Raw genomic sequence first — 26,195 nt, 5'->3', positions numbered from 1 at the left:
AACACAATCTCAAAATTAAAATGTATTTCAATATTTCAAGTGATATGAGATTGCAAAGGTTCAAATATCTCTTACTAGTGGACTAAAAGATCATTTGTAAACCTGATTTTTTTCTTGCAAGTTCAAATCGTTGTTTGTTTGAGTGTGGGAATCCATATCTCAGACTGCACATGGTTCCTATTGGCTGTATGTTAAAGATTACACAATCACACCCATTTAGCTCACAAAGCAGAAATGTCCTGATGGATGTTCTGGCTCTGCCCCCTGTGAGGTGGCCTGCAGATAAAAAGGAGGTGGAGGCGGTGTGATCTGCTCTCCTGCACACAGTAAGTTCACCTCCGATACTCAGCTGAGGATTCTCTGTAAGGTTCTGAAATACAGAATGATTGTATATATGTGTGTTACCTAAATTAACTGTGCTTTTGTTTTCTGTTTTGCTTTAGGAATCTTTATCTGAGGTTTCAGAATGTACGGAAACAACCAAGGTAAGTATCAAAATCACTATCTATAAAAAAAATATGGATTACAGACCTGATGTTTAGTTTTGCTAAGTCCTCCTCCTTGTGTTTAGGAAACCACTACGCTCCTGGTTACCCGAACCATCCTCAGCAGATGCCGGGGGGGTACCCTCATCCTCGGGGCTCTGTCCCATCACAAAACTACCCCCCTCAACACGGAGGCCAACACGGACCAGGACCGGGTTATGGTCAGGGAACTGGAGCTGGTTCTGGACCTGGTTTTGGTCAAGGCCAAGGACAGGGCCATGGCCAATGCCACGGTCAGGGTCATGGGCACGGACACGAACATGGACACGGACATGGACACGAACATGGTCATGGACATGGGCATGGGCATGGACATGGACCATGTCATGGAGAGGGCCATGGCCATAAACACAAGCATGGTCACAAGCATGGCAAGTGCCACAAGAAAGGAAAGAACTGTCACGGGGTAAGATTCAAACATTATAGTGGTAGTGGTGGTCTATTGGATAGTGAGGTGGGCTGAAGATCGGAAGGTTGTGAGTTCAAATCCCGCCAGGAACACCACCACTAGTGTGCCCTTGAGTAAGGCACTTAGTCATTAGTTACTCCAGGGAGAATGTCCCTGTAATTGGTAATTGTAAGTTGCTTTGGATAAAAGCGTCAGCTAAAGGAAATGTAATGTAATTATTTTTATTAATGCATGTTGGTTATATTTACTAAAATATAGAAAATCACTCCTTTTTGTATTCACACTTTGGTTTTTGCAAATGTATAGGATCAAGGATCAGCTGTTTAGAAGAAGAAAAAAATACATTGTATCTATAAAAAATAAATATACATTTTAAATCAAAACTTAATCAAAAGTAATATTGCATACAATACAATCCTATCAAAGTAAATGAATAAAAAATGAATGAAATACAAAAATAAATACTGATATTCCCAATATTATATATATATATATATATATTAAAAAAAAAGAAAATCCAAGTTTATCACATGATATCAAAGAAGTATTGTATTTTTGAAAATAATTCACAATATTGTTCAAGAAATAATGACACTCTCCCTACATTTTGTGTGTGTGTGTGTGTGTGTGTGTGTGTGTGTGTGTGTGTGTGTGTGTGTGTGTGTGTGTGTGTGTGTGTGTGTGTGTGTGTGTGTGTGTGTGTGTGTGTGTGTGTGTGTGTGTGTGTGTGGTGTTCTTCCCCCCTGCAGTCCTCCAGCAGCTCCTGCAGCAGCGACTCGGACTAGATGAAGGTTCCTGATTGGATGAGAAACAAGACAAGCTGGAAACATTTTCTTCATACTATATATTACAATTAATATATTGCTTTTAAATAATTCTTCATGTATAATTAAAAAATAGATTATGTATCGAACATTATTGTATCGCTGATGGTGTTTGTGTGAATGTAAAAGTGCTTTCTGTATATGAAAATGCTAGTAAAGTAAACTTGCAATGGCTTAGTTTTTTTTTTGTAAGGAACTATTACGGCAGTGTATGCTACAGTGTTGAGAAAGGAAATGTGCAGAGTTTAACAAAAATATCAAGATCAAAAATGTATTCAAATGTGTTTCTAAACCAAAAATATTTGTTCTAGATTTTTCCCAAAAGTTTTTGTTGGGGGGCTGTAAAACTAAATGATTCATTTTGAATCTAAGTTAAAAATGACACACATACATGAAACACCCATTTAGGTCACTAGTTGAGGCACGTCCTCCTGTGATGTGAAGTGGACTGCAGATATAATGATCAGCAGCAGGAGGCTGGGTCAATGGATCTGCTCTCCTGCACCAAGTAAGTAACCTCTGTAACCCTCATTAGGATTGTATGTTAGCTTCTTAAAACCAGAATTATTGTACATGTGTGTGTGTTAGACCAAGAATATCTGTTTTGATCAAGTAAAGTGATTTTGTTTTAAGTTTTTTCTGAAGGATCTTCCTTCGAGGTTTCAAAATGGACAGATACTACCTAGGTACAGTGCATCCGGAATGTATTCATACCCCTTCACTTTTTCCACATTTTGTTATGTTACAGCCATATTTCAAAATTGATTAAGTTCATTTGTTTTCTCAACATTCTAGACACAATACCCCATAATGACAAAGTGAAAAAAGTGTTTAAATATTTCTTTGCAAATGAATAAAAAAATTATATATATATATGTATATATATATATCACATAAGTATTCACACCCTTTACTCAATACTTTGTTGAAGCACCTTTGGCAGCAATTACAGCCTCAAGTATTCTTGAGTATGATGCTACAAGCTTGGCACACCTCTCTTTGGGCAGTTTCTCCCATTCTTCTTTGCAGATCGTCTCAGGCTTCATCAGGTTGGATGGGGAGCGTCGGTGCACAGCCATTTTCAGATCTCTCCAGAGATATTCAATCCGGTTCAAGTCTGGACTCTGGCTGGGCCACTCAAGGACATTCACAGACTTGTCCTGAAGCCACTCCTTTGTTATCTTGGATGTGTGCTTAGGGTCGTTGTCCTGTTGAAAGGTGAACCTTTGCCCCAGTCTGAGGTCCAGAGCGCTCTGGGGCAGGTTTTCATTAAGGATCTCCCTGTATAATGCTGCATTCATCTTTCCCTTGATCCTGACTGGTTACCCAGTCCCTGCCACTGAAAATTATCCCCACAGCATGATGCTGCCACCATGCTTCACTGTAGGGATGGTGTTGGCCAGGTGATGAGCGGTGCTTTAATTGACCACAGATGGATTCCAAATCAAGTTTTAGAAACATCTACATTTTCAGTGTCATAGCAAAGGGTGTGAATACTTATGTACATGTGATATTTCATTTGATTATCTTTAATATGTTTGCAAACGAAAAAAAAAAAGAAGTATAACAACCCCTTTCAATTATAATTGATATACATAACATACCTGATGATGTCTTGTGATAAGCATTTTTTCTTCTCATGTTTAGAATACATGTACCCTCCTGTTGACCCATACTATCAACAGTATATGCCAGTATCATACCCTTATGTGCAATACGGTTATTATCAACCACCAAACTACTTCCATCAGACATGTACCATGACATGTTCAAGGACCTCTGGCTGGTCAGGGGCATGGCCACAGAGATGTTACTGGCCAGCAAGACCGCCATATAGAGCAGCAATGCCACTGAGATGGCCATGACCGTAAGCAAGTGTCACCAGAATGTACAGGACTGTCACGAAGTAAGATATGATCATTTGTATGGCTTCTATGTTCGTTATAGAATATATTTTATTCTAGTAGGTCAGTAATTTTGATTAATCATAACAATAGTGATTATAAATATTAAAAAAAAAAATCCAAATAAACAATAATGATTACATTACAGTTTGTGTGTGTGTGTGTGTGTGTGTGTGTGTGTGTGTGTGTGTGTGTGTGTGTGTGCATGCGTGCGTGCGTGCGTGCGTGTACGTGTGCGGGTGTGTGTGTGTGGGTGTTTTTCCTCCCTGCATTTTTGCATCAGTGACTCTGACCAGAGGAAGTTTCCTGATAGGAGGAGAAACAAGTCATGTTGGAACCTGGAAACCTTCTTCATCATACCATATCAAGATGTACAGATGTAGCGATTCATTTCAGACCATTTGAAACGCGAGGGCCGTGATTGGTACGTGATCTGCCCTCGCTCAAGGGAAAACCTCCAGCTTGACTTGAGACCGACCCCGTGATAGATAAATGTAATTATAATGAAGCCAGCTGCAATGGATCATTGATCCACCAGGGGGTGCAGTGGGGTTTCACACTGGAGCTCATGTGAAATAAAGTGAGATACAGTACGCTGGATGTACAGCGGAACTTTGTTAAGATTCATATGTCACGGATATCATACTACTGTGCTAAATAAGAGACATGTAATCATTTACAAAACATCACCATGTTGTTATTTAACAAAATAATTTTGTTATTCGAAAAAAACGAACGGGAGGAAATGCAGCCCGGCTCTCGATTTTTAATCCTAATTTAATCGTCATCTTCACCACGATCATTAATGTTTATGTTCGCCGAATTGACATGAAATCACTGACACATATGAATATACTGTATTCAACTTCATTAAAACGTTATTAACGTGCCTAAACTCAGTAATTCACCAAAAATATGTATATTTTAATGGAGCTTCGTAGGTCGATCAGGATCCCAAAGTGTAGCGGAGGGATCCTCATCTGGATGAAGGGTGTTATTTTTCCCATAAGGAACAAATCGCTGCAAATTATCCCGCTTATTACTGTTGGAGATTTGGAGGATGTTTAAAACCAACCTCGCCTCCGCGTGTCGTTTGATAAGCTGGGTAAATTCGTAAAAAGGAAGGGATTAAGAAACACCAGAATGCAAGTTAAACAATAATCTTATTTTAATGATACAAAGTAACAATACAAATACAAAGGAATCACGAAGCACTCTGCAGAGTACTCCGGGCTCAGGTTCTACCACGTGTGAGACAGGTCTCAGGAACGGCCAGTCAAAAACAAGAGGGCGAATCAAAGGAAAACACAGGCTTTCATACTAAAACACAGGAGGAGGTGTGTGCGTGCTTTCCCCCAGAGGTCATCTTATTGGGAGAGACCAACACATGGCCTGTCGCACCCAATCAGTGCGACACAGCAGAAGAAACCCGGAAACGAAAAGTCTCTTTCAGTTTGACGAAGACCAGACACCTTTTGGTGTCTGGTACGAACCTGCTCTAAACAACAAGTTTCCTTATCTTATTTCACATCTTGCAGCCAGCACACACACATCCGCTCTATGGCCCTTTGTCCCTGTGTCCATCTTCCCCCCTCAGGTTACCACACACAAGTTAAAAGTATGTTTTGAGATATAGTTGTTATAGTTGGCTAAATATACGTAATACATGTAAATCACTTTCATATCAATAATAACGAGGAACACATTATCTATGCTCTTAAGCAGTATTAGAGATGCTTTTCAAATAGTCAAACTTCACACAGGCCTAATAAAGAGAACACGCTCATTTGTCCTACAGCCCCTCTCGCCATTTGAGCTATTGTTCACATCTTTACTTCAAATAAAAGGTTTCACATTGTATATTTCCAGCTTCCTTTACACATACTGTTATTATTAATACAAAGTAATTAACCACACACATCTATTGAAAACAAGTAGATTTCCCTGATAATTGACATGCTGAAAATCTTAGGAAGAATGTCCCCTCCCCCAGCTCTCTCGTCCCTGTCATAAAAGCTGCTTCCATTTCATATAGAGTAATAAAACATTTTTAAGCTAATTTCTCCACAATGTTTGTAGCCATTTAGTACCCACACATGAAAGAATAAAAACAGAGGTATAGTTGAACAGTAATCATTCAGCACATATATTTACTTCAATGAAAACACACACATTTGCCCTAAGCATGTGTAACGCACCCTCTTCTTTTATGAGGGAAACATTCCAGAGTTTTGGAGCTATCCCCAAATTAGGATGTCCCCTGCTTGCATCCCTCTCTAAACACAAAGACTTCACCTCAATATATTGGGGAGGGAAAATATACTTTGTCCCTTCAAATTTAACACACATGAATATATATAAGGTGACATTAAAATGAATATACCAGATTTAACTTTCCTGCCATAACACGTTACTTTAATACTTCAAATAATTCAAATAATCCTTCATTACATGGCCACATTCTCAAGAAAGTAACGACATGACTCCCAATATTAATTGAAATGCTTTTATGGATTTAGAAAATGTTTTTATTGATTTAAAAAATAGTTGTATGTATTGATTTAAATTGACATGCATCCGCTAAGAAAAATAGTCCGTTGTTACCATTTTTTAAACAGTCTGAATGAAACGGCAGCTCTCAGCTGTGTATTTACACAACTAATGGCCCATCAACCACAGCTCTCCCCCCCCCTCCCCCCCTGATCTTTCTTCTCCAGCAGCTAAATTAACAGTAGGTTACTCTGAGTGACCATAGACTGTATGTGACAAGCTTACAGTTAGTGACGTAACAACACCATAAAAGCTGGTGGGTTGAAAGCAATACGGGAGGTAAAAATAACTAGAATAATTGTGATTCATTTATTGTGGCTTTTATGTTTTTAGGTATAAAATGTTATGTAATTCAGGCTTATAGTTCACCCTTCTCTAAAAGCCTTCAACAATGACAATATTCATAGTAATTTAATAAATCCTTCCAACACACATTGTAAAAAATAGCCTACTGTAAGTTAAGAAATAATTTCAATATGTACATCTTCTGATGTAACAACAATAACATTATAAATAGTAACATAGCTGAACATGGTATTGCACATTAAGCTTTGAGTGTTACTGACCTGAGATGTTTTTATTACATGAATTAAGGTGACTGAGGCTTTTTAACATACAGGGATGCAAACTCATCAGGTATGAAAAAGGTGACAAGGATCCGAGCCCCCGGCTCCCCCACCCCACGGAATGACAGAGGATTTTAGCAGTCAGAACAACTAAAGCAGCAGTGTTAATAATAACAGAAACGCCAAAGAGTCACATAATATAAATATATAAAAGCATTTATTTTAAATTGTGGAGCAGTCAGTTTATAATTTTGGCAGCACTGTTGAGCATTTTGAAAATGTATTTTCGTGCCTCTGTGCAAGGCTTAAGTCTTTTTATCTTTATAGCCACATGGTGTAAAGTAACTAAGTTCATAAACTCAACAAGTACTATACTTGGGCACAATTTTGAGATACTTGTACTTTATTTAAGTATTTCAATGTTTTGCTACTTTGTTCTTCTACTCCACTACAGTTCAGAGGTACATGGTGTACTTTGACTCCAGTACATGTATTTAATACCTTTAGTTACTTCACAGATCTGGATTAATTAAGTGAAATATAATCAAGTGTTAAATCAGACTTTAGTTCCACCTGGAGTAAATCCACAAGCTACCCTGCAGAATACAAAGTCATTCAAACTAGCTGCACCTTTACCAGCGTTGAGAACACTTTCATGATCAATCATTATAAAACATATCATATCTATTATTCTGAAATGGACCAATCTGCACAATGACTACTTTTACTGTCGCTACTTTCACTATATTTTGATGATAATACTTTTCTACTTTTACTTGAGGAACATTTTGAATGCAGGACTTTTACTGTAACAGAGTATTCCTACACTCTGGGACTATTACTTTTACTCAAGTACAAGATCTGAGTACTTCCACTTTTACTCAAGTACAAGACCTGAGTGCTTCTACTTTTACTCAAGTACAAGATTTGAGTACTTCTACTTTTACTCTAGTACAAGCTCTGTGTGCTTCTACTTTTACTCAAGTACAAGATTTGAGTACTTCCACTTTTACTCTAGTACAAGATATGTGTGCTTCTACTTTTACTCAAGTACAAGATCTGAGTACTTCTACTTTTACTCAAGTACAAGATCTGAGTACTTCTACTTTTACTCAAGTACAATATATATATACTTATATCACCTCTGTTTATAGCCTATGAAAAAAACTATTAGAAATAGAAGGCTAAAGCTAACGTTAGCAGATAGTGACAATGTATGCTAGCTAGCTAGCTCAACGATTCCTTAAATAATATTGCCACAGAAAAACTTTTCAGTTCACATCGCCGCTCCGACAGGGAGCTCTGCTCTGAACACCTGAACAGCCCGTTCTAACAGCTATTCACCAGCGGTCCAGTCTGTGCCACAGTGACTCCGGACGCACAGTTAATATTAACGAACGTACCCGTAGGTAATGTAGCTGCTGAAGCTAGACCATCATTTCGGAGCAGCAGAGCCTTATTATACATCCATGAGCAGAGCCGACAGGCAGGAAGACTCGAGCACACAGCTCGTACTTCATTATAATATATAAAAAAAGAACACCATGCGTGTCATGATGGCACATAACAGCTCACGGCCGCAGATTACTCCGGGTCCCAGCCCCCCCCATACCCCAAAAATATTTGTATTGCAGATCTACATGAATCACACAAACGACTTATTTTGGATTCAAAACGGCGAATTTCGCCGAAAGGTGACACATTTGCATCACTGAACATAGACAGAGCACAACTGAAACATAACATCTGAAACGATGTAACAACATAATACACTTGTGGGGATGCTTGGGATGTGAGGAGTGAGGGACACGGCTTAGAACGGGCGTGTCGCCTGGCAGGACAGGAGAGTGTGTGCACCAGTCTGCCTTGATCTTTGAATTCATGTCCGTGACACTCACTGCTGCCCACAGCTGTTTTATAAAAGGAAATTCCTTCACTTCATGAAAGTGTTTTAACCACACACACCTCTACACACACATGACTGGTGTTATTTTCCCCATAAGGAACAAGTCGCTGCAAATTATCCCGTTTATTACACGGCCACATTCTCAACAAAGTAACGACATGACTCCCAATATTAATTGAAATGCTTTTATGGATTTAGAAAATGTCTTTTATTGATTTAAAAAATAGTTGTATGTATTGATTTAAAAAATAGTTGTATGTATTGATTTAAATTGACATGCATCCGCTAATAAAAATAGTCCATTGTTACAGTTTTTTAAACAGTTGAATGAAACGGCAGCTCTCAGCTGTGTATTTACACAACTAATGGCCCATCAACCACAGCTCTCTCCCCCCCTTCCCCCTTGATCTTTCTTCTCCAGCAGCTAAATTAACGGTAGGTTACTCTGAGTGACAAGCTTACAGTTAGACACAACACTGTCATTGCAAGTGACCCTCAGTTAGTTGACTTTTATGTTCAACTGCTAAATTCGTTACTGATAAAAAGGGGCTTCTACTGTACCTAATTACCTTAACACTAGAACCTCCAGAGGTTTTTGTATAGGCCTACCTAAACCCGTCAAATCCCGCTATTAGAATGCAATTTTTAACAACATAGGGTGCTACATAACACACTTTCAGGAAAAGTCACGGACTGGGAGACTTTAATATTTTATTGAAAAAAAGTTACATTGCACACACACAACACACATCACACAAATTGACCCGATTGGCGGTTCTAGTGTTAAATAAACTCACTAATTAATGAAACCAGTTCAATACGCATTATTCTTATTCTTATCATTCTTTATGAGCGCAGAAATAGTCTTAAAATCAGATCTGTTTTTTAAATAAAATCTGACGGCAGGCAGTTAGCTCTGATCACCTATGATAAATGCGCCGCACCTAATCGCTGGCCATTCAGCCACAGACGCTGTTCGAAATGGGGAGGAGCTAGGGGAAGCTTGGCTCCCCCGAAGAGGGAGGGAGCTCCCCAGAAGGCTGACTTTGAGATAAATAGGGGGAGCCCAAAACAATCGTGCATATTTGTGTCACACAGATTAGAAATGTTGAGTTTCTGTAAATAACAGTTCTTGAAATAAATAATAGTTATTGTTCATTACAGTTTCTGAATATTTGTTTTATATTTGTGAATATGTCTGGGTGTTGCCATCTGTACGTGGCGGCGCTGCATTCTTACTTACGTTGCTATGGTTATGGCGGTGATGCCGGTGCGGTATTTGAAATGTTCATATTGATATATTTTTAACTCTGGCTGTGTAATAAAAAAATATGGCAAAACGAAAACAGCCAAGCGTCACAGCTTTTGGATTCACAAGCAAAGAAGCGAAGGAGTCTAAAAATGACAACGTGAAAGGAAAACAACTTTTAGTTGGCCGGCTGTAAGCGGCGTTAGGGTCGAGTTTGACAGCTCCACACCGAGGGAGAGGCCTGCCATCCAGAGCCTGAAGAGGCTTCAACAACGGCCACATCCGCCGGCATAGTGACAACGTCTGTATTAGTAGAAGAGTGTTTTTATAGCAATTAATCGCATCCACGCTGCTGCGCCAGTCAACAGAGCGTGGGTGTGACATATTTAGTAGCAGGATGTGCTCTGAAAAATAGGGCTCCCCGAAAGCAAATGGGTAATTCGAAAACTGACAGAGCTCCCTCTATACAAATCAAACTGTAGACGATGTGAAAGCACCTATTGTTTTAAATAATGGTCGGAATGTGACCTGTGAGCCTTCTGAATTACCGTGGGACAGCACATTCTAAACTAAAATGTTCAATCAATAAAGTAACATCTTATCTTATCTTAATAATATCTTCATATTAATAATAATAATAAATCATACAGTATGTGTCCGAAAGGGAGCAGGAGGAAGCAAACACAAAAATATACTGCATATTAAAGCAAACGATTGTAAAGGTTAAAGTATGAGCATAACAAATAAAGAAGTGTAATGTAAACATTTACATTATAATTATGATTATTTAATATATAAAGACTATATATTATTGAATTACAAGATTAGATATACTTTAGTTGATCTAAAATATTGATGTGTTCAAATGCTCTTCAAAACACAACTGAAAGTCCATGAAACTTGTCTTTCTGTATTTGTGAATGAAGCGCCATCTCCTGGTTAAAACCTGAAATTGAAAATCTGGCAACGCCCTCTTGGAAAATAGTAGGAGGGCTTAACATTCCTCTATACTGGTCTTTGGCAGGCCGTAGGCAGGAAGCTGTAAGCTGGAGTCCAAAATGCAGTGCTACATCTGTAACTGCAGAAATATTTGTTATCACATTATTACTCAAATGTTGCATTTCCTTTTAATACACACCCAACACTGTAATACGGTGAAAAGCATTCAGGATCAAACAATGCTGGATGTTTGAATAAAAAGCTTTTGATGCATTACTGTATGATTCTGTTTGTGCTCATGTTAAAGTGCTTTCTGTGCATAAAAAACACCAGTAGTAATGATGCTATGGCTGATTTGTTATTGTTGCTTGCCTCCATTCTTCTTAATAAACAACTCTGGCTAATGTCAAGGTGTGCTTTTTATTTGCCCAGGGAAGGCTGCCATCACCCTGAAACTTCCAGTGCAGTACTCTGATCTCAGTGTGATAGTGTCACAATTCTTGTGTTGTGTAACGTTTTTAGTTTTGTGTGTCTGGTAGTGGGTGTTTTGCTTTTCTCCTTGTCCTGTTTTCTTCCCTGTGTATTGTCTGGTCTTTTCCACTGTGTTTTCATGTCTGTCGTTAGTTTCCCTGGTGTGTCTAATTTCCTGATTGTTTTCACCTGTCACCCCTTCTGTGTCTCCTGTGCTCATCAGTGTCAGCCCCGCCCCTGATTGTTCCCACCTGTGTCTTGTTACCCTGTGTTTAAATTCCCCTGTCTCCCAGTGTTCAGTGTCAGTTCGTTTTTGTCTATGGTCAGGCCTATGTTCCTTGTCTTTTGCCACAGTCAGGTCTATGCTCTCTAAGTACTCTTGTGAAAGTTTTTATCCTCACTACGTGAGCGTTTTCATTTTGTTCTCCATTTTTGTAGAGACAATTTTTTTGTTGATAATTTTTGCTGTATTTTTGGAAAATAAAGTATCTTACCAATAGTTTACCTCTGTCTCCCGGGTTGTGCAATTGGGTCCTACCTCCTAAGTGCCTGAGTTCTTAACAGAACGAACTGACCATTATGGACCCAGCCGACCCAAGAACACTTCACTCCGCTCCGTCAGCACACAGCGTGAAAGTGTTTCACCACGAGGAACAGCTGGGTATGGCCACCCAGAGAATACAAGAGCAGAGTAGATGCCAGGCAGAGATTCAGGAAGACATCTCTACACTGTTGCAACAGCTGGCTGAAAATATGAATCGTTTGATCCCTCACCTGCGGACTGCTCCAGTGCCGGCCCCAGCAGCCATGGTTCCGGCTTCACTACCGGCCCCAGTAGCCACGGTCCCGACTCCAGTTTCGGCTCCAGTACTGGCTCTTCGGCCGATGCCAGCTTCCTGTGCCCTGTCGGCTTACCGACCGTCTCAAGTCTCTTCTCGAGTCCCCTATCAAGTTCCTTCTCGAGTCCCCTGTCAAGGTCTTTTTCAAATTCCCTCTCCAGTCATCTCTCAAGTTCCCTTTCAAGTCATCTCTCGAGAGCCCTCTCAAGTCTCCTCTCAAGTTCCCTCTCAAGTTTCCTCTCGAGTCCCCTGTCAAGTTCCCTCTCCAGTCCCCACTCGAGTCCCCTCTCAAGTCACCTCTCAAGTCCCCTCTCAAGTCACCTCTCAAGTCACCTCTCAAGTCCCCTCTCAAGTCTCCTCTCGAGTTCCTTCTCAAGTCACCTCTCAAGTCACCTCTCAAGTCCCCTCTTGAGTCTCCTCTCGAGTTCCCTCTCAAGCCACCTCTCAGTTTCCCCCTCGAGTTCCCGCTCAAATTCCCTCTCAAGTCACCTCTCGAGTTCCTTCTCGAGTCCCTTCTCAAGTTCCTTCTCAGGTCCCGTCTCGAGTCTCCTCTCGAATTCCCTCTCGAGTATCCTCTCGAATTCCCTCAAGTTCCCTCAGGAGTCCTTTTTCGAGTCACCTCTCGAGTCACCTCTCGAGTCTCCTCTCGAGTTCCTCCTCGAGTCCCCGCTCAAGACCCCTCTTGAGTCCCCTCTCAAGTCACCTCTCAAGTCACCTCTCGAATTCCCTCTCAAGTCTCCTCTCGAGTTCCCTCTCAAGTCACCTCTCAAGTCTCCTCTCGAGTTCCCTCTCTAGTTCCCTCTCAAGTCTCCTCTCGAGTTCCCTCTCTAGTTCCCTCTCAAGTCTCCTCTCGAGTTCCCTCTCAAGTCACCTCTCAAGTTCCCTCTCAAGTCACCTCTCAAGTTCCCTCTCAAGTCTCCTCTCAAGTCGCCTCTCAAGTTCCCACTCGAGTTCCCTCTCAAGTCACCTCTCAAGTCCCCTCTCAAATCACCTCTGAAGTCCCCTCTCAAGTCTCCTCTCGAGTTCCTTCTCAAGTCACCTCTCAAGTCTCCTCTCAAGTCCCCTCTTGAGTCTCCTCTCGAGTTCCCTCTCAAGCCACCTCTCAGTTTCCCCCTCGAGTCCCCGCTCAAATTCCCTCTCAAGTCACCTCTCGAGTTCACTTTCAAGTCACCTCTCAAGTTCCTTCTCAGGTCCCGTCTCGAGTCTCCTCTCGAATTCCCTCTCGAGTATCCTCTCGAGTTCCCTCAAGTTCCCTCAGGAGTCCTTTTTCGAGTCACCTCTCAAGTCACCTCTCGAGTCTCCTCTCGAGTTCCTCCTCGAGTCCCCGCTCAAGTCCCCTCTCGAGTCCCCTCTCAAGTCACCTCTCAAGTCACCTCTCGAATTCTCTCTCAAGTCTCCTCTCGAGTTCCCTCTCAAGTCACCTCTCAAGTCTCCTCTCGAGTTCCCTCTCTAGTTCCCTCTCAAGTCTCCTTTCGAGTTCCCTCTCAAGTCACCTCTCAAGTTCCCTCTCAAGTCCCCTCTCGAGTCTCCTCTCAAGTTCCCTGTCAAGCCACCTCTCAGTTTCCCCCTCGAGTCCCCGCTCAAGTTCCCTCTCGAGTCCCCTGTCAAGGTCCTTTTCAAGTTTCCTCTCGAGTACCCTGTCAAGGTCCTTTTCAAGTTCCCTCTCCAGTCCCCTCTCGAGTTCCCTCTAAAGTCTCCTCTCAAGTGTCCTCTCAAGTCACCTCAAGTCCCCTCTCGAGTCTCCTCTCGAGTTCCCTCTCAAGCCACCTCTCAGTTTCCCCCTTGAGTCCCCGCTCAAGTTCCCTCTCGAGTCACCTCTCGAGTTCACTTTCAAGTCACCTCTCGAGTCCCTTCTCAAGTTCCTTCTCAGGTCCCCTCTCGACTCTCCTCTCGAGTTCCCTCAGGAGTCCTTTTTCAAGTCTCCTCTCGAGTTCCCTCAAGTTCCCTCAGGAGTCCTTTTTCAAGTCACCTCTCGAGTTCCCTCTCGAGTCACCTCTCGAGTTCCCTCTCCAGTCACCTCTCGAGTCACCTCTCAAGTCACCTCTTGAGTTCCCTCTCAAGTTCCCTCTCAAGTCTCCTCTCAAGTTCCCTCTCAAGTCTCCTCTCGAGTTCCCTCTCAAGTCTCCTCTCGAGTTCCCTCTCAAGTCCCTACCTTATGTCCTGTGCCGTTGGAGGCCCCGACGACTACTCTTCTGCCGGGGGTCCTGCCAACCCTATGTCCTGTGCCGTTGGAGGTCCAGTCGACACCTGTTTCGTCGGGGGTCCTGCCGGCTCCGTGTCCTGTTCCATTGGGGGTCCCGCCGAGACCTGCTCCGCCGAGTTTCCTGCCAACACCGTGTTCTGTTTTGTTTCGGGTCCCATCAACACCAGCCCTTGCTCCGTCGTGGGTCCCACTGAAACCAGCCCAGGTTCCGTCCATGGTCTCGTCTACGCCTGACCCGCCAGGGGTTGCACCAGCTCCTGCCCGTCCTTGTGCCCGGTCTCCTGAGTTCCCAGCGGCTTTCGCCCTAGAGCCCAGTCTCCTGAGTTCCCCAGCCGAGGACTTCACAATGAACTCTTTCTTGCCCCCGGACCGTCCGCCCGAGGACTCAACCATGAACTCTGCCTTGCCCCCGGGCCGTCCGCTTGAGAACTCCATCATGGGCTCTGCCTAGTCCCTGGGCCGTCCGCCCGAGGACTCCATTATGAACTCTGCCTTGCATCTGGGTCGTCCGCCTGAGACACCCATCATGGACTGTGCTTTGCCTCTGGGTTGTCGTCTGAGTTCTTAACAGATAGCCTGTGCAATCAAACACTTGTACATGTTAATGTTTACATCCGCACTTTAACACACGTTCACAAGTGGTTCTTTAAGAGCCACCACTTCTTGTTTTTCAATACATGTTTTATAAACTCCCACAGTATTTTCAGTGACTGGTGGAATATGCATTGAAGTACTTCGAGTATCTATAGCATAGTAATAATAGATTTATTTTACAGGTGCTTAAAGTCGCTTTACAGAGATAGTGAAAAGAACAACAAATAAATAGCAAGGCAAATTAAAATCAAGCAATACAAAAACAATCACAAATTAAAAGCCAGATTGAAGAGGTGAGTTTTTGTAAGTTTTTTTTAAGGTGGCGAGGTCAGTGCAGTCTCTGATGGGATGTGGGAGTGAGTTCCAGAGGGAGGGGGCAGCGACGGAGAAGGCTCTGTCACCCCAGGTCCGGTGCTTGATGCGGGTGGGGATGGATAGGAGGTTGGCTTCTGATGAGCGGAGGCAGCGGGAAGGGGTGGGGTGGTGCAGCAGGTCTGTGAGGTAGGAGGAAAGGGTGTGGTGGTGTAGCAGGTCTGTGAGGTATAGGGAAGGGGTGTGGTGGTGCAGCAGGTCTGTGAGGTAGGGGGGGCTGATTGTTGAGGGCTTTGTGAGTAATCAGGAGGACTTTGAAGTTGATTCTTTGACGGACGGGGAGCCAGTGGAGGTTCTGGAGGACGGGAGTGATCTGGTCGCGGGTGTGGGTGAGGAGGCGGGCAGCAGAGTTCTGGATGTGTTGGAGTTTATTGAGAAGGTTTGATGCCCAATCCAATCCATTTTATTTCTATGGCACATTTAAAAACAACAGAGTTGAACAAAGTGCTGTACATCAACAACTGTATAAAAACATAGCATAAATACATACAAACAGACAGGACATGAAACAAATGTAAGACACGAGACAATGAAATCAGACCAGAAGCCACAGACTTAAAAACTCTCCTACATGACGTAAAAACAATACAAAACACTAGTAAGATAAAAGTGTCATACCTGGCCTGTAAATTTATGCCGGCGCAGAGGATGCTATTGCAGTAGTCGAGTCGTGATGTCATGAATGCATGAATCAGGGTTTCAGCAGCAGAGGAGGAGAGTGGTGGGCGGAGACGGGCAATGTTTTTGAGGTGGAAAAAGGCGGTCCTGGTGATGTGATTGACGTTGTGGTTGAATTTGAGCTGACTGTCGAAGATGACTCCGAGGTTGCAGATGTGAGGGGGGGGGGGGGGGGATAGAGTGTTGTTGTCAAAGGTGAAGTTGAAATTCTGGATGGTTTTAGTACGGGATGGTTTTGGTACGGGATAGTAGCCTATAGTGTAGTAGGCTATAGTATAGTATAGTACAGGGGTGCCAACCAGTCGATCGCGAATTCAAACTTAAATTGATTATAGTTTATTATCAATTCAGGTTAAGAAACTATTTTGCTTGCATCCTATTTTAAGGCATTTCTTTTTATACTCTACTAAAATGCAACAAAAAAAGGGTTTGATTATATTAATTTTGTCTTTTTTATTGCGCTTTGGCAGCATATTCCTGTGTAGCTTCAGATCTGAGTTGTCTGGTTAGTAAGCCTCATTTATACTTTTGTAGCAACACTATTTTTATATAATGGCAAAGAAAGGGTTCAGTGTCTTTTCTTTTTTCTCCTGTGTCATATGTGGCAGCACTGTTCAATGTTTCTTGAAAACATTACCCACTGTAGTATGTGACGTGTGAATAAACTCCAACTCTGTATCAACAACACTGTTGTGTAACTTCAGTTAAATACTTGTATGTGTGTAGATTAGAAAGAGGTAAGATAAAGGATCTGCAGTATTTTATGAAGTATTCATCGTACAAAGGTCAGTTTTATAGTAGAAGTGTGTATTTACCTGGTAGTAGGCTGTCAGTAATGGCTACGCCTCTCTATTTGGACTGGTAGATCTCGGCAGACTGGCAACTTTAAAAGTAGCTCTCGGTTCAAAAAAGGTTGGGCACCCCTGGTATAGTATAATGGTATTAATAGTATGGTATGTATAGTATACAGTATAATATAGCATAGTATAGTGTAGTACATTATAATATAGTATAATATCATATAGTTTAGCATAGTATAATATTGTGTAAAATATATTATATTTTAGTGTCCAGTAGTATAGTATGTTATAATATCATAGTATAGTAGAGTATGGTATAACATTATTGCACAGTGTTAGTAGGTTATTGTATAGTATTATTGTATAGCATAGTCAATAGCCTGTGCTGGATTCTCTTGTACCATATGTGAAACCAATTGTCACAAACGTGGGTATACGAATTGATCGTGATTTTAAACTAGACAAACAAATCAATTATATGGTAAAATCCAGCTTTTTTCGGCTAAGAATTTTAGCAAAGGTCAAGCCTTTCCTTTCTTTTAATGACTTTGAGAAAGTAATACATTGTTTTATATCCACTAAACTGGATTACTGCAATGCTCTGTACATTGGAGTAAGCTTCCCTCTCACGTCTACAGCTGGTAGATTTAACAATATTATACAAAGTTCACAATACTGTTCAGTCTAGTGTAATATTTTTTAAATAATATATTAGTATAATATAGGAGTGGGAGTGCCTCCTCTGCACAGTAGGTGGCAGTGTGGCAGAAACAGCAAGTACCCGGATGCATACATCTCCCTCTGTGGTGCCAGAGCCCTATAATAAAAGAGTTGCGACATCTCCGTTCACTCCATGGATGTATAATAGAGAGCCGCAGTGTCCTTAAACCCTGAAGTAAACTTCTTCCGGTTCCTTCGTCAAAAACCAATGCAAATTCTTCATAGGATTTTGGAAAATAGCTCGAAATAAGGTCTGTGGTTGACCCACGTTTAAGAGAGGGATCACGTTTTGTTCAGCCGGATAATCTCCATATGTCAACCGTACCTTTATAATTTTGAATCATAAATCTAATCGCCAGAAGCAAAATGCTAACGTTATGCTATAAACGAACTACAAGCCAGTACAGCAGCAGGGTCGCACGACTTCAACGTCACGACAACTTAAGATCGTTTCAGCTGACTTGCACTGAAACTGCACTTTGAACACTATAAATATATTAACATTTTAAACTGTATACTGTTGGGGCAGAATCTCTGCTTCGCGCTGTTCCTTTATGAGTTTGTTTTAAAAGAAGGAAAAGTCAAAGCAGCCAGGATAAGGGTTAAACAATAATCTGCTTTAATGGTAGAACATACAATACATCACAAAACAATTCAAAAGGAGCCCCCCCTTCGGGTGCCCCTGCTCTGGTCCTCTCGCTGGGAGAGGTCTTACCACCTTGGCCAGCATGAAGAAAAGAAGAGCGCGAACCAAAGGAAAACACAGGCTTTCATACTAAAAACACAGGAGGAGGTGTGTGAATACTTCCCCCAGAGGTCATCTTATTGGGAGAGACCAACACATGGCCTGTCGTACCCAATCAGTGCGACACAGCAGAAGAAACCCGGAAACAAAAAGTCTCTTTCAGTTTGACGAAAACCAGATACCTTTTGGTGTCTGGAACGAACCTACTCTAAACAACAAGTTTCCTTATCTTATTTCACATCTTGCAGCCAGCACACACACATCCACTTTATGGCTCTTTGTCTCTGTGGCCATCTTCCCCCCCTCAGGTTACCACACACAAGTTAAAAGTATGTTTTAAGATATAGTTGTTATAGTTGGTTAAATATACGTAATACATGTAAATTACTTTCATATCAATAATAACGAGGAACACATTACCTATGCTCTTAAGCAGTATTAGAGATGCTTTTCAAATAGTCAAACTTCACACAGGCCCAATATAGAGAACACACTAATTTGTCCTGCAGCCTTTCCAGCCATTTGAGCTATTGTTCACATCTTTACTTCAAATAAAAGGTTTCACATTGCATATTTCCAGCTTCCTTTACACATACTGTTATTATTAATACAAAGTAATTAACCACACACATCTATTTAAAACAAGTAGATTTCCCTGATAATTGACATGCTGAAAATCTTAAGAAGAATGTCCCCTCCCCCAGCTCTCTCGTCCCTGTCATAAAAGCTGCTTCCATTTCATATAGAGTAATAAAACATGTTTAAGCTAATTTCTCCACAATGTTTGTAGCCATTTAGTACCCACACATGATGTCATGTCCAAGAAACTTATAGTGAAAGTTTATTCTTTATGTTAGAGTTGTCATGTCCCTTTGTCTTGTGCTTTATGTCTATGCCCTTAATTATTTCTTCCTCTCATTTCAGGCCTCCACGCTCCCCGCCCCTTTCTGTCTCCTGCGTCCTTGATTATTTTCCCCGCCCTGATTGTTTCCAACTGTGTCCCCTTTACCTGTGTATATATTGTGTTAGCTCCCTCCTGTTAATTGTCAGTTCGTTGTCTCTCGAAGACCTACGTATCGGCTTACCTCACGGACCTTTCACGGACCTTTCACGGACCTATGCTATAGATCACGATTCTAGTTTTCCTCGAAAGAGTGTTTTGTTTTCCTTATTTTATTACTGTGCAAAATTCCAGTAAAGTCTTTATTTTGAAACGCTATCTGAGTCTGAGTTTTGAGTCGTGCAATTGAGTTCATGCCTCAGTGTTCACCCCTTGACACATGAAAGAATAAAAACAGAGGTATAGTTGAACAGTAATCACGCAGCACATATATTTACTGCAATGAAAATACACACACATTTGCCCTAAGCATGTGTAACGCACCCTCTTCTTTTATGAGGGAAACATTCCAGAGTTTTGGAGCTATCCCCAAATAAGGATGTCCCCTGCTCACATCCCTCTCTAAACACAAAGACTTCACCTCAATATATTGGGGAGGAAAAATATACTTTGTCCCTTCAAATGTAACACACATGAATATATATAAGTTGACATTAAAATTAATATACCAGATTGAACTTTCCTGCCATAACACGTTACTTTAATACTTCAAATAATTCAAATAATACTTCAATTCCCCCTTTTGGTCTCGCCCCACGAGACCAACTCACCTAAGACATTTGAAACACAACTACTGTCATTCTTTGCTACTGTGTCTGTCCCCCTTCATTAAACCTTTGGGAACAGAACACAACTTTTCATGTCAGTGAAGGAACTATCAGAGTGGTTGCCTGAGTGCCAGAAAGCAGCATCCTTGCGGGTTGTTGAATCCTCAGGGCCCCCCCCCTCCCCCTCAAAGGAATACGCCAACAAGGGCAGCAAAGACAATCAGAATGTGCAGAGGCTTTGTTGGATCTCCTCCAGACAACCGAGAGCCCAGAACCAACGCAACCCCCGTCTGACAGCCAACAACCAGAGGACACCAGTGGGATATTAAATGACCAACAAGGTCAATTAACCACCAGCATTATTATTAAATATTACAAATGGGATTGTCAGAAAATCAATGCAAACTTTGAATTAGGTTTAGGTTTAGAAAATAGAGTACTAACTTGAGAATCTGCAATAATTGGAACAGAGAACTTGCATGTGTGTAAAAAAGTTGTCAATAAGATAACATCACAACAATTCACATTCATATTTGACTATTTTAAATAACTAATTATGCTTGCTACTGCTATATTGTATGCAGATGCAGGATGCCAGACTGATTTAACGATGGAGGACATCGAGAGGATGGAGGATGTTCTGAGACAGAACACAACAGAGCTGGGAGATCTTCGGACAAAGGCACTGGACACAAAGTTCAACCAGGAGTCCTTTGAGAACAACGAAGAGAAGACAAAGTTTTACACCGGGCTCCCCAACTTCTTAGTTTTACTTCAGGTTTTTCAACTGTGCGAGCCCTACATCACCTGTGGCCCTATGTCTGTGCTCTCCAAATTTGAACAGTTCATTTTAGTTTTGCTGAGGCTGAGACTAAATCTCCCTCTGAAAGATTTGGCTTTCAGGTTCAACATCTCTCTCTCCACTGCTTCTAGAATTTGGCATAAGTTAATTGACATACTTCATGAGAGTACAGAATTTATAATTGAGTGGCCAGAGCGACATGTACTTCAAGCTACAATGCCAATGGGATTCAGACAGGCATTTGGGTGTAGAGTTGCTGTGATTGTTGACTGTTTTTAAGTTTTTATTGAGAGGCCCTCTAATTTACTAGCTAGAGCACAAACATGGTCCAACTACAAGCATCACCATACTGTTAAATGTCTGATTGGTGTTGCTCCCCAAGGCTATGTCACTTACATATCTTGTGCCTGGGGAGGAAGAGTTAGTGATAAACATATCACAATACAGAGTGGGCTCCTAAAAAACCTCTTACCTGGAGATATTGTCCTAGCAGACCGTGGGTTCGATATTGGCGATAGTGTGGGATTTTACTGTGCTTCACTAAAGATGCCTGCATTCACCAGGGGGAAAAGTCAGCTGTCAGCATACGAGGTGGAAGAGACAAGAAAAATAGCTAATGTGCGTATTCTTGTCGAAAGAGTCATAGGATTAGTCAGAAGAAAATATCAGATTCTGCAAAGCAGGGCTGTGCCCATAGAGCACATGCTAACAGAACCAGGTGAGGCACTAGCATTAATTGACAAGATTGGGGTTATTTGCTGTGCCTTGTCTAATCTGTCAGTGTCTGTCGTCCCATTGGAGTAAAGTCATGGAGCTGTAGTCTTGTAAATAAGAAACCATGTATTATTCAGTATCATTTAATCTTTTCAGTAAACATCTTTTTGTGTTCAAACATCTTGTGTTCAAGTCTTTTCAGTAAACATCTTTTTGTGTGTTGTAAATTGTGTAGCCCTAATCAATATACAACTTTCATCTACATTCAGGCTTAATTCATTAAACAATATTCTAGAGATGACAATTGGTCTGGTGACGCTCCCATGTATGGCCATTGAGGGTTATTGTAAATGTAAATAAGAAACCATGTATTATTCAGTCTTCTTAGTATCATTTAATCTTTTCAATAAACATCTTTTTTACAATAGCAATATATCACACAGCCCTACTTCCTCTAGGGAGTGTGGTCAGTGAATATGAAGGTGCTGTAATGCAGGTTAAAGAGCTGCCACTGTGCAAATAATAATGCAACAAGGAGAGAACCACAACTTCCGCTCACAACAAAGTCTTCTGTCACCATGGGGCAGCCAATCAGATCCAAGGAGCAGATGAATGGTTCGGAGGTTTTTGGATCTATTCCGGCGATCACAGGCTCGATGTAGTATGGCCCAAACCTGATGAGAGCATGACATATTTACCATTTATGCAGGTATTTGTGCCTACTGTAAGCAGCTTAAATGTGGACATGGGTCTTTATTAAGTTCAGTGCACTTACCTCTTCTCGTACAACAGGTTAGACACCATGCTCATGAAGGTCTTGGGCTTGATCTGGCGACCCTCCTTCAGCTCGTACAGGTTCAGTCTGAATTTAAGCCTCTGGGATCTACACACAAGGCAAAGACGTCCATCAATCCTCAGATATTTACATTGAATTCAGTCATCACAAATCTAACTTATTTCAAAGCTATGGATAGCAGAATTTCTAATAACGTTTTCTCCCCTATTTATTAGAATGCATAGTAATACTATTCAACTACAACACTTTTGTTGTTGGTATAAACATTATAGGTATAGTATTGTAATTGACACTCCAGGCTTTCTCTAAATGAGAAGTCTTACTTAGTCTAGATCTGAGAGTTGTAGCTTTATAGAGTTGTAAATCAATCCTGTCATCATAGTACCCTGGTGTTCACAACTGTTTAGCCACTTTGAGAGAACAAGGTGGAGGTCTACACACTCACACTGTCTGAACATCAGTGGCCAGTCCTGCCAGCCCAATATACAGCTTATCTCCCATGGGGAAGATCTTCTGGAAGTCTGTGGTGACCATCTGAGCCTGGATGCCAAACCTCCGATCCGCTGCTATCGCCACACAGTTCTTCCCTCGCATGGCATCCCTCCGTTATAGGACATAATAGACTGGATGAAGAAGGAGAAACGTAAGAAGAGTTAAGTTAGTCAGAGCTTAAATCATTGATAGATCAAACAACTGATTAAAGAGACAAATCAAACTATTTAAACATAAAGCTCATTTTTAAGCACATTCATTGAAATAAAAATTAAGTTTAAGTTGAGGCCCTTCTATACAGCATAACATGTAAAGAATATCCTAAGAATATGTATTATTTGCAACATGCAAATAAGATACTGAATAATGTTGTCCTCAAAATAAATGACTGAAATCTATGTATTTAATTTAAGGAACAAAAACATGACTCAGGGTTATTTCCAATCACCCAAATGTGTAAACATGGAGCATAACGTTAATCTAAAATCATTTCAACGATCAAAAGAAATGAAAGTAAGATAAAATAAAAAGTGTAGTTGTAGGACATTATTATTGAACCAAAGTCTTTATTATCCCGCGTTATACATGTTTAAATGTAATGATGTATAGTGAAACCTCGTTGCTGGGTTGTTGAAGTTGTTGCACTTGTCTGCTGTCAGTGGACTCACATTAACAAATTGCTGACTAGCTTAGTAGGTTGAAGCTTTAGCTAACCAAACTAGCAATGTCTAATTAACCAAACGTTAGCTGATGTTGACCCAAACGCAACATCAGCCCTTTAAGTGAACCGGATTTATTGAATCATAATGCCATTAAAGTGAATTCGGGGAATGATTGTAACAGTTAAGTTAGCCTACAAGACACAACGTTAGCTCGTGTGCAGCTAGGTAAGCTAAGTATTTAGCATTGCAGCTATGCCCCGGCTACCATCACAATGAAATGTTTTGTATAATTAACTACAACATTGAATATATTGAAACGTTTAGAGTTGTGAGATTGAAGTTACTTGCAACCCCAAACTTAAAATATGTTTTCATTGAATATTTGCTAAGTTTAAGTAGGATGGAGAAGTCTATACGCTAGCTGGCTACCAACATTAGCTTAGCCATCTCTTGTAACTGTTACCCTTAAATACTAGTTACATCTGACCATTTACCTAAAAACACATTGGCATGTGATCTAATGTCTGGTGCTCTTACCATTGTGAGTGTGTTGTGATTTTTTCACGATATCTGCGGCGTGCAGGTTCATTTAATTGTTTGACATAGTCGGTGTCCTCCATGATTCCTGCGTTGATGAATGATTGCGTTTTCACTTCCTGACCTCCACTTGAATTTCGCGCGTCATAGAAGTCACGTGACTGAAACCAAGCTATTCAAGTTCTTTAAATGTGGTGTCTTCTATGTGCGTTTTGTGAATAGGTGTGTTTATGTGTAAACTCACTCATTTCCGTTCTCCTTTTCTCCTCCCCTGGTTGTCTCAAGCCGTGACCCCGGCCTCCTCACTTCTAATCGACCATGCCAACTCCTCTGATTCTGTCTTCTCTTCAGTCCATCAGCTCTTGAATCCATCCGCTGTAACTGTTTTAGGCAGCCTTTGGCCCAGTCACATCGGCAGACCACATCATGCCACTGTTCTTTGCACTGCTTTGCATTTCATCTCCTCCTTTACAGTCTCTCTGCTGCTTCATGGAGGGCGGATTCTGCTCTCATGTCCCACACTCAGACTTTGTCTGCTTGGAGGGACGGGGTCGTAACCTTTCTGACTGAGAAGGGGAGTCCAGGTCTCGGGACGCATTATCTATAAGAAATCTAGCACACTGAGGTTAAATAAATCCAACCCTTTCCACTCTGTCTCTTTCTAATCATACTATCCGTCTTAGTTGCTAAATGCCATCTAAACAACACCATTAATGTCTACTAATGATATTACAAAAAGTCCCTCTAAAAATTGTTTCATCCATTGTTACATATCTACCCAACCTGGCTCTTTCAGGAAACCATCTTTTTCCTATAAATTGAAATACCTGTTTCAAGCATCACATATTTCACACACTACGAAAGAACATCTCCATACTTTCTCCAATATTTTAAATCCCACTGTTACTTAGAACAATAGTAAACCTGCAGAGCACACTAATCAGATCACAGTAATGAAATTTGACTCAAGTGTAGGCCCATGTCTAGTTTCCATTATACTTATTACTTTTGGTGAACATTTATTCATATTGAGTTTACTCATCTCCTGGTGCTGTCCTTCCTAAAAATGTTAGCAAACACAAAACTCCCACTACAACATTTATAGATAAATTGATCTAGCAAAATGAACTCTTTTCTAATTCAAAATGTGACAAAAGAACAATGATTTGTCTTTCACAAGATGGTGGTCTAACAGAATGACTCTTGACCTCATGGGATCAAATAGATTTAGCCATGAGGCGGCTGACCTTAAAATGAACTGGGACAAACAAACCACATGCATGTGGGTACATTATAGTTAAGACAAATACCATGAAATTCACAACGCAATGCAACGGTATCAATCAGTTCTCAAAGACTATGTTTAAATAGCAGCAAATCATTGTTTCTTATTTATTTCAATATATCTACCACTTCAAATCACACCTTGATCTGTTCATTTTCTATGTATTTCACTCCAACTTCAGATCACTAGAGAAAAAGCAAGCAGACACCCTCCGGGCCGCTGCTGCTCTCGATAGGAAAAAGGGGGGGAACTCTCACAGACAAATACTGACACCCCCCTCTCTCTCCCCCGCTGTAGCTCTCAGCCTTTTTAGGAGAAGGGGGGCTTCTTTCAACAATTAACACTTCTGACTCCGTATCTATTTATCTGACTAAGGCTGTTTCATGTTCAATAATATATTCTATTTATTCACATGGAACATAAATATATCCTCCTCACTGTCTGTGCAGCTTTTAAGATGCGATATTTCTTTCAACAGAATGGGAGTTAACCCAACAGACTTATAACGCACCTCCCGCCCCATGACCGTCGGATCTGTTATTTAATTTAGTCTTAGATGCAGACTCAATACTAGCACCTTCAGCTAGCTGCCGTGCGGGACTCTACATGTATACCCGCAACCAACACTACACTGGCTTATAACGCACCTCTTGGTTCCTATGAACCTCAGATTTGTTATTCACTTTAGCCATGGATAGAGACTCGATACTCTACTTGGCTTCCCCAGCAAGTATAGCCTGTGAGGACTCCCATACCTCCACTAGGCCAGGGACTCTATACCCTTCCAGCCATTAGAGACTCAATACCCTACGCTGAAATACTTGCTGATTCACTTTTATATGTATATAACTTTCCTACCTACCTAAAATATGTATTGCATATTCCACCGTAACAACTATGACACTGGAATATGTCTCTGACAACT

The 26,195-nt window shown here is 41.2% G+C and overlaps 1 protein-coding gene and 1 pseudogene across 3 annotated transcripts; one reads left to right on the top strand and one right to left on the bottom strand.

Moving 5' to 3' along the window:
• Positions 1-229: 229 nt before the first annotated feature.
• Positions 230-1,951, top strand: LOC307030837 (uncharacterized protein). Of its 2 annotated transcripts, none has more exons than XM_079667503.1 (4): positions 230-326; positions 444-485; positions 572-951; positions 1,704-1,951. In XM_079667503.1, exons 2-4 carry the CDS (start codon positions 467-469, stop codon positions 1,737-1,739), a joined length of 435 nt encoding a protein of 144 aa, XP_079523629.1. In that variant the 5' UTR covers positions 230-326; positions 444-466; the 3' UTR covers positions 1,740-1,951. The 2 variants fall into 2 exon arrangements, with proteins under 2 accessions (XP_079523629.1, XP_079523628.1); XM_079667502.1 differs by having other exon boundaries at positions 326-362.
• An 18,895-nt stretch (positions 1,952-20,846) lies between these two features.
• Positions 20,847-25,793, bottom strand: LOC307029655 (proteasome subunit beta type-3-like; annotated as a pseudogene). Its single transcript, XR_013810609.1, has 4 exons — positions 25,782-25,793; positions 22,740-22,917; positions 22,274-22,381; positions 20,847-22,172 (listed from the first exon to the last, which is right to left on the bottom strand). The product of XR_013810609.1 is annotated as a proteasome subunit beta type-3-like (transcript).
• Between the last annotated feature and the right edge of the window lie 402 nt (positions 25,794-26,195).

The sequence above is a fragment of the Notothenia rossii genome (assembly GCF_949606895.1).
Source record: "Notothenia rossii genome assembly, chromosome: 2".
Classification (NCBI taxonomy): domain Eukaryota; kingdom Metazoa; phylum Chordata; class Actinopteri; order Perciformes; family Nototheniidae; genus Notothenia; species Notothenia rossii.
Note: the sequence above shows the minus strand (reverse complement) of the source record. Positions and strands in the feature narration are given on the sequence as shown.